Source organism: Triticum urartu, chromosome 1A (genome assembly GCF_056163025.1).
Source record: "Triticum urartu cultivar PI428250 chromosome 1A, HENAU_Tu73, whole genome shotgun sequence".
NCBI classification, from domain to species: Eukaryota; Viridiplantae; Streptophyta; class Magnoliopsida; order Poales; family Poaceae; genus Triticum; species Triticum urartu.
This window is the reverse complement of record NC_141873.1, coordinates 284,171,969-284,187,150: the sequence shown is the minus strand read 5'-3', so window position 1 is coordinate 284,187,150 and position 15,182 is coordinate 284,171,969. Positions and strand designations below refer to the sequence as shown.

Below are 15,182 nucleotides of genomic sequence, written 5' to 3'. Positions count from 1 at the left end.
CAAAGGACAAAGTGGGCCCCTGAGATCTGGTGGGGGATTGTTGAAATATGAGATGGGCCTAGAGCCCATATGACAATTTCAGATTTGATCTCTAAGGGCCCATGTAGGTGGCATGACAAGGTGGTGGGAAGTTTAGTCCCACCCCGGAAGTGGAAGGAGAGTTGGAGTGGTTTATAAAGGATCCTCTCCCTCATGCTATTGGAGCTTGAGAAGAGATGAGGCCCTCGCGCACTCCTCCTCCTCCGCTCGCCTCGCCACGCCACGCCTCGTCACGACGCGCTGCGGGTTGCGGGATTGAGCTGAGCCGAGCTCACTCCTATGCGCTTCTTTTTGCCGGTCAGGAACGGAGAGTCTTTGAAAGGTAGGGCCACGATCTGAGACGTCGGATCATGGGCTACCGACTTGGACGTGGGTTCAGCCCACGTCTCTCCACGCGCGGCCGCACATATATATGTGGGACGCTGCCAACCCTAGCCGCCACGAAAACAGAACGCATCTCCGCCTCCACGCCCACGTCGTTCCTCTGCTGCTGCTGCCGCCGGCGACTCCGTCCCGTTCACCGCGTACACGGTTGACGGGAGAGCAAGCCTCCGAAACCCCGCTTCTCCGGATCCTGTACGGGAGAGGGGCGATTAGGTTTTTGGGTAGCGATTACGCGACTGCTCGCTTCTGTTCATCTACGTCCGCATCACCTTCGTCATCACCATGTCGACCGACGCCGACTGTGCCGCCGCTGAGAAGGCCGAGGCCGACAAGAAGGCCGCCGAAGATGCCGCGGCTGCTGCCACCGCCACCACCGCCGCGTGGCCGATTGGAGGGTATACATCGTTTATCCTTCTCGTGTTTCTTTCTGTTGTAGCAGTACTAGCGATATGGTAGATGTTTCTACTATATGCGTACTACATGCTCTGTTAGATCGTAATCAGTGTGTTATCAATGATGTCCATGTCATGCTCATGATTTATTCATGGATTAATTTAATCGAAAAACTGTCTATTTTCTTATCAGAAACCACTTATCATTTTCTTCTACTTTTTGTTGGGTTCGACACTCTTACTTATCGAAAGGACTACGATTGATCCCCTATACTTGTGGATCATCAACAATCGATGTGGGACTAAACCCAACAATAGGGAAGGCGGAACGGCACACCGGGAAGGACTAAAGAATATCATCAAGATCAACGCGCCATATCGGATGTGAGCAACAACACTCTTTTGCGTAGTTTGTGGTGAGGCTGGTGGACTTACCGAAGGATGCGAGCATGGTGACGAGGAATTGGAAGTCCTTGAAGGGGGCACAAAAACAGCAGCATCCCATGTGCCTCCTGGCAAAGGGTGAAGCTTTCCTTGAGAAGTGGCTTGTTGAGGACATGGTGCAGCAAGTCAGTGGCGAGCATGAAAAGCAAGGGGGACACTCGGTCACCTTGCCGAAGCCCATGATCATGCTTGGTCAGTATCACTGGCAAGTCCATTGAGCAAGACTCTTTGAGGACGCCGAAAAGAGAAGTGTTGAGATCCAATCACGAAAGCTGGTAGGGAAGCCATGGTAACTCAACATCTCCATCAAGTAGTCCCATCTAAATGAGTCCAAGGCCTTCTTAATTCCAAGTTTGAACAGGAGCATGGGTTTCTTAGTATGATGGAATCTTCTAACCAAATTTCACACATACATGAAGTTGTTATATATGCTTCTCTTCTTGACAAAATCACTCTGATGAACACTATATCATTCATGTGGGGAGTCAGCCTAGTGGCAAGGGTCTTGGCGAGCTTGGCCACATCATGGGTAAGACTAATTGGTCGGAAGTCAGAGATTTCCTGGGAGATGTCCTTAGTAATGAGAGCAATATTTACCGAGTTTGCCGAGTTGAGCCATTGCAACTTCACCGCGTGGAGGTTCAAGAAGCTATTAATCACAAGCATGATGCCATCTTTAATAATATCCCAGCAACTCTTGAAGAATAATTTCCCGTAAAGCCATCAGGGCCTGAGCTTTGTCTTGTAGGGATGTACACTAGTCTTATATGCTGGGCAATCTTGCCCATACATCCAAACATGATCAGAAGGAATAATTGTCATGGAGGTGCACACATCAGCAAGCAGTTGCAGTGCCATGACCAACTTGTTCAGACAGGGTAGAAACTTCCATGCCAACCATACACGGTTAGGGGCAAAGAAAAAGATGCTCTCGTAAAGATTATACAAGCCCACATCAGATGAAAATGGGAGCACTTATCTAGCTAATGGTCTTTTACACAGAAACATCATCTATGAGTAGACAAACCTTTTCAACAACTCAAACCTATGCTATGTATAGCCATAGAAGGCCCTTTCCACGTACCAGCTCACACCACGTTCGAAACCAACATCTGAACAGATCACTCCGAGTGACAGGTTTCCTACCTCCACTTCTTTCATGAGTTCCGCCACGCCATCACTTTACACGGGAAACCTTGGAGATCGAGAAGCAGAGATGCAAAAACCTAGACGGCTAACAAGCTACAAGCCTGCAACAAAGGGAACGAATATGATTAATTGGAGAATGTTTGAAGCTTTAAGAAGGTTACTATTAACGTATGAATGTTTTTATTCTATGCATCTGAAACTCGAGAGTAAAGAATTGTGTTAACACTGGAGCTGATCAAAATCCTTGTGTGTCATTTATCTCTTTGTTAGACATCATTTTGTACAACAAACGAAAATGAACAGAATGAAGGTAGCCAGGTAGGCGGTGATGTAGTAAGGTAAGCATAACCATAACTGTAGTACCATAAACAAACAATCAAAGAATTTATTGCACATATAAGTTATTTCAAGGAACAATTGTGCACCATCATTTGTGTTGCTACATGGGCGGACAGACTCGAGGAATTGGGAGCATGGGAACAGGAGTAGCAAAATATTTTTGTTAGCAGATCAAAAGAGAAAAAACACAAATTTAAAGAGGTTGATCATGCTTGGTTAACATAAGGAGGCAAAAGACTCAATCATGATATCCATTTTCTTCCAGAATCTCTTACAGATGGGATATAAAATCTATCCACAGCAGAATAAACAAGTTGATACATAATGCCAGCACAGCATTTATTCATGAAGAACGTTGTTTTGTATTTGAAAGAAAATATAGAATTCCTCCATGCTTGTTCACGATAAGATTTTACTCATAAATTACAATGTTGCCTTCGAAAAGTCAAGCTTTGCAGAGGACAAAATCAAGTTGTTTACATCATCTGAGTCACATCATCCTTTTCCCTATCAAAGGTAAGGGCCATTCACAATCTCACATAATGTACACACTAAGCAATGTTTAACTATTTATTTTCTTTGTGCAAATTATTAGCTAAAGAAATAATCAATATCGTTTTTTAGACAACCATTTTATTTTGGAACCCCTAAATCCATTTATATTCTAAAAATCAGGAGCAAAACAAGATTTTACATTTGAGATGCATACCACAGAAGAAACTGGTATAAAAACGTGATTTTGTTGAAATTACCTCAATGTCAAATATTTAGCTTCAGGACTTCAGGCAAAATAGCCGACATTAGTAAATTGTACCAAATCAAAATCACAAGAAAGCTTGAAAATTACTACAGTGGCAATACAGGAGAGCAAGCACAAAAGTGAAGGGCTGAAAAATTAAGCATGGAGACACGTTAAATAGTTGTTTGCTAGTTACTGCAGCCCATGGTTCGGTAAGCATCAAAGTGGTACCTAATTGGAAAACTTTTAAGCTTCTGTCGCAACAGAGCAATATGAATACTAAGAATAACAACGAGTGAGATAGCTTATCCTTGTAAGTCCAAAAGGGTTTTCTCAAAACATGAGTGCCGCACAGAAGTGCCTAATTAATACTACCAGGTTTAGCAGTTGATTTCATGACAATGTTTAGAAGAGTGATTTCATAAAGCAAAGGGCCCAAACAAAACAGGAAACACATATAGTCATAATCAACAATTACATATTAAAGTAGTACTGGTCTACTGAAAAAAAATCCGAATCCACCAAAAATTTCCAGCACAGATTCATTATCATCCGCTATCCTATATAAAATAATAAAAATCTAACTCCAAAAATATGTGGAACCGGTATTCAGGCAAGCTCTCCAATGGTTAATCTGGTTGAAGCCCCAAAACACACTGGCCACTGAATTAGTGCAGATCGCTAAAGAGCGTCCTACATACTGTACTAGGTCATCAGCCGCCGGTGGGATTTCTCATCCACAGTCCCTCCACTCCACCCACCCTCTCGTCGCCTCCTGAGGTTGCCATGGGCTAAGCCGTGCAGCTGCCAAGGACGGGGACGCCAGGGCCTTCCTCTGCCGTGGTTCCGAGGCACAGCCGGGGTGGATCTTCAAGCTGTGTCCTGGTCCGGCGTGTGCACGGTCCGGTGTCGGCCGCACAGCGATGGGGACTCTTCTGCGGTCAATGGCCCACCCCGACGGTGTGGCGTTTCCTGGCGGTGGTGGCACGGCTGCGGCTCCGGCCATGTGCGGATGTCTACTGACGGCGGGGGCATTTCCTTGGGGTGTGGCGGAAGACAGTGGAGATGGATCCGGTAGTCCAGCTGGTATTGGATGCGAGTATGCCGGCGAAAGCTTCTTTTGGCCTCGGCCGCGTCCGTAGGTGTCGTTACCTCATTGGAGGCATTGTGGGGCGATTCTCGGTCCCTATGCGCTCCGGGGGAAACCCTGGATTTGGGCTTTCCAGATCAGAGATGGCGATGTTCCAGCGTCATTACCCCCATAGGGGCATTATCTTTGGAGCCATTCATCAGCTGGAGGGACAAGTGTTTGGCTTCGATGGCTGGGCGCGGGTCTCCACATAATTCTCGTGCGGTTACCAAGGTGGAGCGGCGTGGCATCTACGGTCTCGGCAACGGCGAGTCTGGGCGGCATGGTGCAACCGGATCTCAACACTGGACACCGTTTGATGGGCGTGCGTAGGAGGGTGGCGTTGTCTGGCATCCTGGTGGCATCGACGGCAAAAGGGTCTGGCAAGATCAATGCATTGATCACGCCTGAAGACGGGACAGCGGAAGATGGCGGTGGCGGATTCTAGAGTGCGCACATGTGGTGTGCGCTGAGGGTCTGTTACACCGGTTGGTGCTCCCGGCTAGCCGACGGGCGGTCTGGTGAGGCCACCTTTTTTCATGGTGTGTGTTGGCGAGAGGTAGGGACACATCATTAACCTCTTAGGTAGGGCGACAGGTTTCGCCAGGAAGATTGCTTTGGGTATTCATGTACTTATTTTGTAAGGCTTTGTCAAATAATATAATAAGATGGCTGTGTGCATCGCTTGATGCATCCTCCTTTTCAAAAGAACATACTGAACTAGATGTCGACACTATGACGATGGTAATTCCAACATTCCAGAAAGCTCGCTAGTAGCCACAATCCTGCAGATATCCCACAAATCACCCCCGTAACTAGGCATTCAGACAGACTCTGTGACGCAGCCAAACAAGCAATCCTTGAAACCACAATCCATCATAACAATTGCAGCCAATGATGAGTAAAAAAGGAGGGATATGAAAGAGCAAGGAAGAAGGGCCTTACACCCATGCAGCCACTGCGGGCCTGCGGCTGCTGTCTGTCTAGTGTTTCTTGCTCCGCGCAGGGTGCTTGGACCCGTCGGTGGCGAGCCTGTAGATCCAGTAGCCCTGCCACAGCACACAAAACACCCAAGTTTAGCCCCAATCCGGCCAGCGCTCACCCGGAGGAGCGTCTCCGGTCAAAGGGGCGGGGGGGGGGGGGGGGGGGGGGGGGTTGTTTGAGTTGAGGGCAGAGGAGGGGGCGTACCAGGGCGAGGACGTGCGCGGCGATGAGGACGACGACGACGAGGGGCACGGCGTCGAAGAGGAGCCAGGGACGGAGCGCCGGCGCGACGGCGGCGCCGCGCGCCATGGCGATGCGGCGGGCGAGAGCGCCGGGGTGGCGGAGGCCGAGGGCGGGGTCGGGCACCGCCGGGGTGGCGGAGGCCATTCAGATTCGGGCTTGGCTGGGTCGAAGCTCTCGCCTCGTTTTTCTCGCTCGTCGCGTGACTCCTCTGTCTAACCCGGCTCGCTGTCGCTGGTGCTGCTGTTTTTGTGGGGATCCCTCCTGCCCTGCTCCTCCACCTCCACCTCCACCCCTTGCTGCGTGGCGTTGCACGGCTGGGATGGGAAGGCGGTGGCTGGATCGGATGGATCGGACTCGGAGCGGGGATGGATCCTTTTCCCTTCTTTTCCTGAGCGGCGCGGCGCGGCGCGGGCGATGGGACGAGAGAGGCGCCAACTACCTCTCGCCTTTTTTTTTCCAGGTGCACCTAAAGCGGGCCGCGCCGCACGGATGCACGGCTTACCAAAGGAGACGAGGACGCCCGCGCGGTGGAGTGCAACCGACGTTAGACGTTTAATAATGGCCGTTGGGCGGCGCCGCGGCGGCGGTCTCGAGCCCGGACCGAAATGCCCTCCGTCTTTGAGATTCCCACACCCCCGAGTCGCCAGGAACGACTCGGGCGACGCCCCAACCTTGGCCTGCGGTGGGGGAGCCCGGAAGCCAACCGCGGTGGCGAGGGACTCTCTTTCTCCCACGTCTTAGGGGTAGTATGGCCCCCTAAACGTGTGGTGACGCGGCCAATTCAATTTATGCGGCGCAGTGGCGATGGCTGCGGCACGCGGCGGTGTGGTGATCGGCCCTGCCTTGAACAGCGGAGTTGTAGGTGCGACGCAGCTGTCGGATTTTAGGTTTCGGCAAAACCTTTGAAGTTCGAATACTGGGGTACATACAAAGATCCCTCCTTCTCTCTAGCTCGCACACTTCGTATGATCTCACGGCCTAACTCGACGAACCCAAAGAACGAGAGAAATAAGATTTATACTGGTTCGGGTCACCGTTGTGGTGTAATACCCTACTTCAGTGTGGTGTGGTGGATTACCTCTTGAGCTGAAGATGAACAGTTATAACAGAAGAATAGCCTTCTGAGGAGAGGTGTTCTTGTGCTTAGCGAACTTATGTGGTTGCCTAGGTGGAATGGATCCAGTCCAAGATCACCTGCCTCACCACGGTGGTGGCTAGTCCTATTTATAGAGGCGCGGGTCCTCTTCTCAAATATTGAGCGGGAAGGGATCTCACAACGGCCAAATTCGAAGGGAGACAACTAGTACGAGTTATCCTGATAAAAGTAGTTTTCGTCGGCCAAGGGCTCTGGTGGTAACGCCGTCTTGGGCTCCACGGTGACCTCCGTCCTGCTGTCCTGCTGGTCTTGGTCTTGTTGCATCGATATGGAAATCTTTGTCTAATGCCTCGGGACTCCTCGCCTGTATTTGCCTCTTTAGCACTGTGACGCCCCCGATTTGACCGTACACTAATCATACATGCAAACGTGTACGATCAAGATTAGGGACTCACGGGAAGATATCACAACACAACTCTACAAATAAAATAAGTCATACAAGTATCATATTACAAGCCAGGGGCCTTGAGGGCTCGAATACAAGAGCTCGATTATAGACGAGTCAGCGGAAGCAACAATATCTGAGTACACACATAAGTAACAAGATTGCCTTAAGAAGGCTAGCACAAAAGTAGCAACGATCGAAAAGGCAAGGCATCCTGCCTGGGACCTCCTAACTACTCCTTGAAGCCGAACTCCACATAGAATCAACCGCGGGATCCTCTGGCTCCTGGACTCCATCATTTGGTCACAGCAACCGGGTATAAAAAGGGGGAACAAAGCAACTGTGAGTACTCATCCAAAGTACTCGCAAGCAAGGAACTACACTACATATGTATGCATTGGTATCAAATGGAAAAGGGGGTATCATATGTGGACTGAACTGCAGAATGCCAGAATAAGGGGGGATAGCTAGTCTTGTCAAAGACTACGCTTCTGGCCATCTCCATCTTGCAGCATGTAGAAGAGAGTAGATGATAAGTTCACCAAGTAGCATCAAGTAGCATCGTATAGCATAATTCTACCCGGCGATCCTCCCCTCTTCGCCCTGTTAGAGAGCGATCACCGGGTTGTATCTGACACTTGGAAGGGTGAGTTCTATTAAGTATCCGGTTCTAGTTGTCATAAGGTCAAGGTACAAATCCAAGTCATCCTGTCACCGAAGATCACGGCTATTTGAATAGCTTAACTTCCCTGCAGGGGTACACCACATTTCCCAACACGCTCGATCCTCTTTGGCCGGACACACTTGTCTGGGTCATGCCCGGCCTCGGAAGATCAACACGTCGTAGCCCTACCTAGGCACAATAGAGAGGTCAGCACGCCGGTCTAAATCCTACGGCGCAGGGATCTGGGCCCATCGCCCATTGCACACTTGCACGTTGCGAGGGCGGCCGGAAGCAGACCTAGCCTAGCAGGCGTTCCAGTCCAATCCGGCGCGGGCCGCTCAGTCGCTGACGTCACGAAGGCTTCGGCTGATACCACGACATCGAGTGCCCATAACTGTCCCCGCGTAGATGGTTAGTGCGTATAGGTCAGTGGCCAGACTCAGATCAAATACCAAGATCTCGTTAAATGTGTTATTGTGACGCCCCCGATTTGACCGTACACTAATCATGCACGCAAATGTGTACGATCAAGATCAAGGACTCACGGGTAGATATCACAACACAACTCTACAAATAAAATAAGTCATACAAGCATCATATTACAAGCCAGGGGCCTCGAGGGCTCGAATACAAGAGCTCGATCATAGACGAGTCAGCGGAAGCAACAATATCTGAGGACAGACATAAGTTAAACAAGTTTGCCTTAAGAAGGCTAGCACAAACTGGGATACAGATCGAAAGAGGCGCAGGCCTCCTGCCTGGGATCCTCCTAACTACTCCTGGTCGTCGTCAGCGGGCAGCACGTAGTAGTAGGCACCTCCGGTGTAGTAGGAGTCGTCGTCGACGGTGGCGTCTGGATCCTGGGCTCCAACATCTGGTTGCGACAACCAGGTAGCAGGGATAGGGGGAAAAGAGGGAGAAAGCAACCGTGAGTACTCATCCAAAGTACTCGCAAGCAAGGAGCTATACTACATATGCATGGGTATCAAATGGAGTAAGGGTATCATATGTGGACTGAACTGCAGAATGCCAGAATAAGAGGGGGATAACTAATCCTTTCGAAGACTACGCTTCTGGCAGCCTCCGTCTTGCAACATGTAGAAGAGAGTAGACTGAAGACCTCCAAGTAGCATCGTATAGCATAAACCTAACCGATGATCCTCCCCTCGTCGCCCTGTGAGAGAGCGATCACCGGTTGTATCTGGCACTTGGAAGGGTGTGTTTTATTAAGTATCCGGTTCTAGTTGTCATAAGGTCAAGGTACAACTCCAAGTCGTCCTGTTACCGAAGATCACGGCTATTCGAATAGATTAACTTCCCTGCAGGGGTGCACCACATAACCCAACACGCTCGATCACATTTGGCCGGACACACTTTCCTGGGTCATGCCCGGCCTCGGAAGATCAACACGTCGCAGCCCCACCTAGACCAACAGAGAGGTCAGCACGCCGGTCTAAACCTAAGCGCCCAGGGGTCTGGGCCCATCGCCCTTAGCACACCTGCATGTTGCGTGGGCGGCCGGAAGCAGACCTAGCCTAGTGGCGTTCCAGTCCAATCCGGCGCGCGCCGCTCCGTTGCTGACGTCACGAAGGCTTCGGCTGATACCACGACGTCGAGTGCCCATAACTGTCCCCGCGTAGATGGTTAGTGCGTATAGGCCAGTAGCCAGACTCAGATCAAATACCAAGATCTCGTTTAACGTGTTAAGTATCTACGAACGCCGACCAGGGCCAGGCCCACCTCTCTCCTAGGTGGTCTCAACCTGCCCTGTCGCTCCGCCACAAAGTAACAGTCGGGGGCCGTCGGGAACCCAGGCCCACCTCTACCGGGATGGAGCCACCTGCCCCTTCAGCCCCCATGTCCGAACAGTATCACAGGTAAGGTAACTATGTAGAGTATATAGTATATGCCCGTGATCACCTCCCGAAGTGATCACGGCCCAGTAGTATAGCATGGCAGACGGACAAGAGTGTAGGGCCACTGATGGAACACTAGCATCCTATACTAAGCAGTAGGATAGCAGGTAAGGGTAACAACAGTAGTAGCAAGGACAGGCTATGCATCAGGATAGGAATAACGGAAAGCAGTAACATGCTACACTACTCTAATGCAAGCAGTATAGAAAAGAGTAGGCGATATCTGGTGATTAAAGGGGGGGCTTGCCTGGTTGCTCAGACAAGAAGGAGGGGTCGTCGAAGTAGTCGATCACAGGGGTACCGGCATCGGCCTCAGGGTCTACTGGAAAGAAGTAAAGGAGGGGGAACACAATAAATAACAGAGCAATCAAATGTAACACAAAGCAAGACGTGGCAATATGCGGTGCTAGGTATGCCCTAACGCGGTATTATGTGATACCGGCGAAGGGGGGAAACATCCGGGAAAGTATTCCCGGTGTCTCGCGTTTTCGGACAGATGAACCGGAGGGGGAAAATTGCGTGTTTGATATGCTAGGGGTGTGTGGCGGACGAACGGGCTGCGTATCCGGATTCGTCTCGTCGTTCTGAGCAACTTTCATGTACAAAGTTTTCTCATTCGAGCTACGGTTTATTTTATATTGATTTTAAAATATTTAAATCATTTTTTGAATTTATTTAACTTTTTAAATCAACATTATCCAGAATAGTGTTTGCTGACGTCAACATGACATCAGCATGATGTCATCAGTCAACAGGGTGTTGACTTGGTCGAACTGACATGTGGGCCCCACATGTCATTGACTGTTCTGTTAATTAATAGTGGTTAATTAGGTTAATTTGTCATTAGGTTAATTAATCATAATTAGTTATTTTAAATACAATTAATTAAGTTAATTATTTGGTTAATTAATTAATTTTATTATTATTTATTTATCTTTTTTAATTTTTTTCATTCATTTTTTTACGTTCTGGGGCACGGGGCCCAACTGTCATAGGCCCCTGTGGCCTTAGCGGGTACAGGGCGCGGTTGCGGGTGCAACGGGCAGCGGGCACCCGGGCGTTTGCACCCGAAGGGCAGACCAGGGGAGCCGCGGGGTGCGGGAACTGGCCGCCGGTGTGGCGTGGCATGTGGGGCCAGAGGCGGAGGCGGGGCACGGGACGACGGCGCCAACACCAGGGACGGCGACGAGCGCGACGCGGTAGGGGGAAGGCAGCGGCGGGCGGCGAAGTGCGGGTGTGTGTGCTCACGGCGGTTGCGGTGTTGCAGCGACGGCGAGGGCTCGCGCGGGGGCCGGTGGGGAGGCTCGGCGTCCACAGGAGCAGGGGAGGCGGGTCAAGCGGGACCAAGCGGATGCGGGTTTGGTCGCGGCCGGAGGCGGAGCAGAGCGGGGGGGAAACAGGGGCGCGGCCATGCGCCGGGCACAGACGGCGCGGGCGTCCAGGTGCGCGGCCGGAGCGCGGGGAAGAGGAGAAGGAGGGGGCTCACGGGAGGTAGTAGGGCACAGGGCAATGGGACGCGGGGACGACGACGGGGTGGCGGTCCGACGAGGTGGCGGCGCGGCGATCTGCGTTGGCGTCCAGGCGTGGCGGCGAGGCGGGAGGGTGACGGCGACGAGGTCCTCAGGTGGCAGCGTGGTGACGGCAGGCGAGGCCGATGGCGTGTGGTGAAGGAGCAGTGGGGCGGGGCAGGCCGGCGACGGTGGGGCGGCGTCAGGTTGGGCGCCGACGTCGGGCTCGGGGGCGACGGGATCGGGGCGGCGTGCGCTGGAGCGCCCCCGATCCAGATCTCGCGCGGGGGGGGGGGGGGGAATGGGGATCGTGGGGAGTGGGGGAGTTAGGTTAGGGTTTGCGGGGGTGAGGGGTTATAAGGGGGGCACCGGGTGGGCCGGTCTGACTGGTTTCGGCCAGTTGGGCCAAGGCCTAGTTGGGCAGGCCAGCTGGGCCGGAGCCCAGTGGGGGTGCTATTTCCTTTTTTTTGTTTAGGTTTTCTGTTTTTGTAACCTCTTTTCTTTTATTTCTTTTTCTTTTCTGTTTTATTTTAATTTTGTAAAAATATAATTTCAACTCCTAAATTTAGCATTGCACTAAACCCACTGCCATAAAAAGATTTACCCTAAACAGAACAGTTTAGTATTTTACATAATACAAACGGCATTTAATTTAATTATTTTATCTACAGTTTTATTCATCTTATAGTATTATAAATATTTTATAAATGTGTGGTTTCTCCACCATAATTACCTACGCATTATTTGGAACAACCTGGACATTTTAGTTTTATTGTTTGAAACTTTTTGTTGTTTGCCTATATTTTAAATTTGAATTTGAATCGGTTTCGAACTAACTCGAGATTAGCAACTATAATCAAGGTGACATGGCGTCATTAGTAGAGGATTACTGTAGCTTAATTATCCGGGCGTCACAGTTATCTTGAAATAACCGCGAACGCCGACCAGGGCCAGGCCCACCTCTCTCCTAGGTGGTCTCAACCTGCCCTGTCGCTTCGCCACAAAGATCCACACAGAGGGCCGTTGAGACAAAGGTCCTTTCAGTCCCCAATCCGTGAATCACTCGCGGGTGCTCCACGAGCCGACCTAAGTTTAGTCACTACATGTATCATGTATAAAGTATATAGTATATACCCGTGATCACCTCCCGAATGATCACGGCCCGATAGTATAGCATGGCAGACGGACAAGAATGTAGGGCCACTGATGATAAACTAGCATCCTATACTAAGCATTAAGATTGCAGGTAAAGGTAACAACACTAGTAGCAAGGACAGGCTATGCATCAGGATAGGATTAACGAAAAGCAGTAACATGCTACACTACTCTAATGCAAGCAGTAGAGAGAAGAACATGCGATATCGGGTTGATCAAAGGAGGGCTTGCCTGGTTGCTCTGCAGACAGAAATGGGCCCTTGAAGGTGAAGTAGTCGATCACTGGTTCAACCGCGGTCTCGGAGTTTACCGGAAAAAGGTAACGGAGGGGGAACACAATAATTAACAGAGCAATCAAAGCACCACAAAGCATAACATGGCAATACGCGGTGCTAGGGGTGAGCTAACGCAGTACTAGGTGATACCGGGAAAGGTGTTTCGCGTTTTCGGACAGCCGGATCGGAGGAGGAAAGTTACGTGTTTGCTATGCTAGAGATGTGTGGCGGACGAACGGGCTGCATATTCGGATTCGTCTCGTCGTTCTAAGCAACTTTAATGTATAAAACTTTTTCATCTGACTTATGAATTATTTAATATGATTTTTCAAAGTTTATAGTATTTTCTATAATTTCTGGAATATTTTTATTTAATCTAATCCGAATTTGACCAAGTCAAACTGACTAGTCAAAAGAGAGGATGTGGCCCACATATCACTGTTTTGTTAATTTTCAAAAGATTTATCTAATCTAACTAGGTGGACCCATATGTCATAGACTATTTATCTAAACAAATAAATAAACCTAACTTATTTAAAGGGGCCTACATGTCATCTACTACTAGACTAATTTAACACTAATTAATACTAGCTACACCTAGTAAAACTAATCTAAGCAGTACTACTCTAAGCAAGGGCCGGCTACACACTCGCGCACACACACACCTAGCTCATGGCCATGGCCATGCCCAGCCGTAGTAGTGGTCGAAGCAGAGCAGCATCAGCGAACAGTAAGTAGTAGCAGCTAAGCAGCGGTGAGTAGCAGCAGCGCATAGAGTTAGAGTAGCAGGGCAGCACAGCAGGAAGCAGCAGCGGCAGTAGTCGAGCAGCATCAGCAGCGCGGCAGCGGCACTGCAAGGAGAAGCAGCAGCAGGGCGAGCGCGGGAGCAATGGGCGGCGTAGGCGCATGCCCACGGCGCAGCGGGCGCACGCACGCACGGCCGGACGCGGCCAGGGGACGGCTGACGCGCAGCTGGTCGCGGCCAGGGGTGTGGCGGGGCGCAAGCTCCATCCATGGTGGCCGAAGTGCGGGGCGGCTAAACAGCGACGGATCGAGGGGGCGAGCAGGGGGAGCGGGCAGAGGAGCTCACAGTGAACTCGGGGACGTGGTCGGGGTGGCTGGGGACGGACCGGAGTAGCGGCAAACGACGACGGACGGCGACGATGTACGCGGAGATGGCGATGTCGATGACGAATGTACGGGACGTCCTAGCTCCAGTTGTTTCTTGGGGAAGACGAAGTCAAGGGTGGCGGTCCTCCTGGACGGATCCACAGGCACCGGAGAGCACGCTGTCCACGGCAACGGCGACGAGGTGTACAGTCACCACGCGAGGTTTCGGGCTCGATTCCGAGCCGAGGAGGAGGTGATTCGATGGGGAAAGTGAGGGGATCGGTCGAGAGCTGGCTAGGGTTTCCAGGGGACGCTCTTATAGGCCGAGGGGAGTCGACGTGGTGGCCATCCGGCCATGGCACCGTGGGATGGCCGCCACGCCATGGCCTCTTCCTTCTCCTCTGTACAGGAGAAGAGGAAAGGCCTGTGGTGGGCTGGGCCGTGCTATAGCACTGGGCCTCTAGTGCACAGTGTGCACTTAGCCCCTGTTCCTTCTTCTAATTTTCTGTTTTGTATTTTCTCCACCGTTTTGTATTTTAATTTAACCCAAATAAGTTTTGTTGAATACAAAACTTGTCACATAAATAGTAGGCAATGTTTTGAGCTAGCACACACGATTTCAAGTGGTTTGTAAATACATAAACATTCATTTATTTTGAAATGGCTAATTTATTTGTTGTTGGACCACTTATTAATTTCCTAGGGATTTATTTGTGAGTCAAATGAAGTTGTTACCATCAAGGCAATGATCAGGGGAATTTATAGAATAGTGTGAACATTTTAGTTTTATTGTTTGAAAACTTTTATTGTTTGAGTTTAATTCAAATTTGAATTTAAGTTGTTTTGAACTAACGTGAGATTATCAACAATAACCGAGGTGACATGGCATCATTAGTAGAGGGTTACTGTAGCTTAATTATCCAAGCGTCACAATTCTCCTCCACTACAAAAATCTCGTCCCGAGATTTAAGAAGTAGAGTAGGGGGAAAGGTTTGTTACGAAGTTCTAACGGATCTTCTCGTTCTTGGTTGCCCTTCTCGAAGAAGTTGATCCCTACGTTGATGTCTTCATTTATCTGCTTCAAGTCATCATGATCAAGACGACATCCTTCCTTCGGAAACTCCATCGTACTTACAAAAGAATAAAGGGGGAGTATTCTGGGAGAACGGAC

At 50.2% G+C, this 15,182-nt stretch overlaps 1 protein-coding gene and 1 long non-coding RNA gene across 3 annotated transcripts; both read right to left on the bottom strand.

Annotated features, from left to right (window-relative positions):
• Positions 1 to 2,058: 2,058 nt before the first annotated feature.
• LOC147990883 (uncharacterized) lies at positions 2,059 to 6,378 on the bottom strand. Of its 2 annotated transcripts, XR_015601501.1 has the most exons (4): positions 5,804 to 6,378; positions 5,561 to 5,664; positions 3,500 to 3,526; positions 2,059 to 2,509 (listed from the first exon to the last, which is right to left on the bottom strand). XR_015601501.1 is itself a non-coding variant. In XM_087518789.1 (3 exons), exons 1-2 carry the CDS (start codon positions 5,984 to 5,986, stop codon positions 5,599 to 5,601), a joined length of 249 nt encoding a protein of 82 aa, XP_087374915.1. In that variant the 5' UTR covers positions 5,987 to 6,376; the 3' UTR covers positions 2,059 to 2,509; positions 5,561 to 5,598. The 2 variants fall into 2 exon arrangements, 1 of the variants encoding a protein (XP_087374915.1); XM_087518789.1 differs by lacking the exon at positions 3,500 to 3,526 and having other exon boundaries at positions 5,804 to 6,376.
• A 2,237-nt stretch (positions 6,379 to 8,615) lies between these two features.
• On the bottom strand, positions 8,616 to 14,616 carry LOC147990882 (uncharacterized). The gene is made up of 2 exons (XR_015601500.1): positions 13,992 to 14,616; positions 8,616 to 8,921 (listed from the first exon to the last, which is right to left on the bottom strand). It is a non-coding gene; the product is annotated as an uncharacterized LOC147990882 (long non-coding RNA).
• Positions 14,617 to 15,182: the final 566 nt, after the last annotated feature.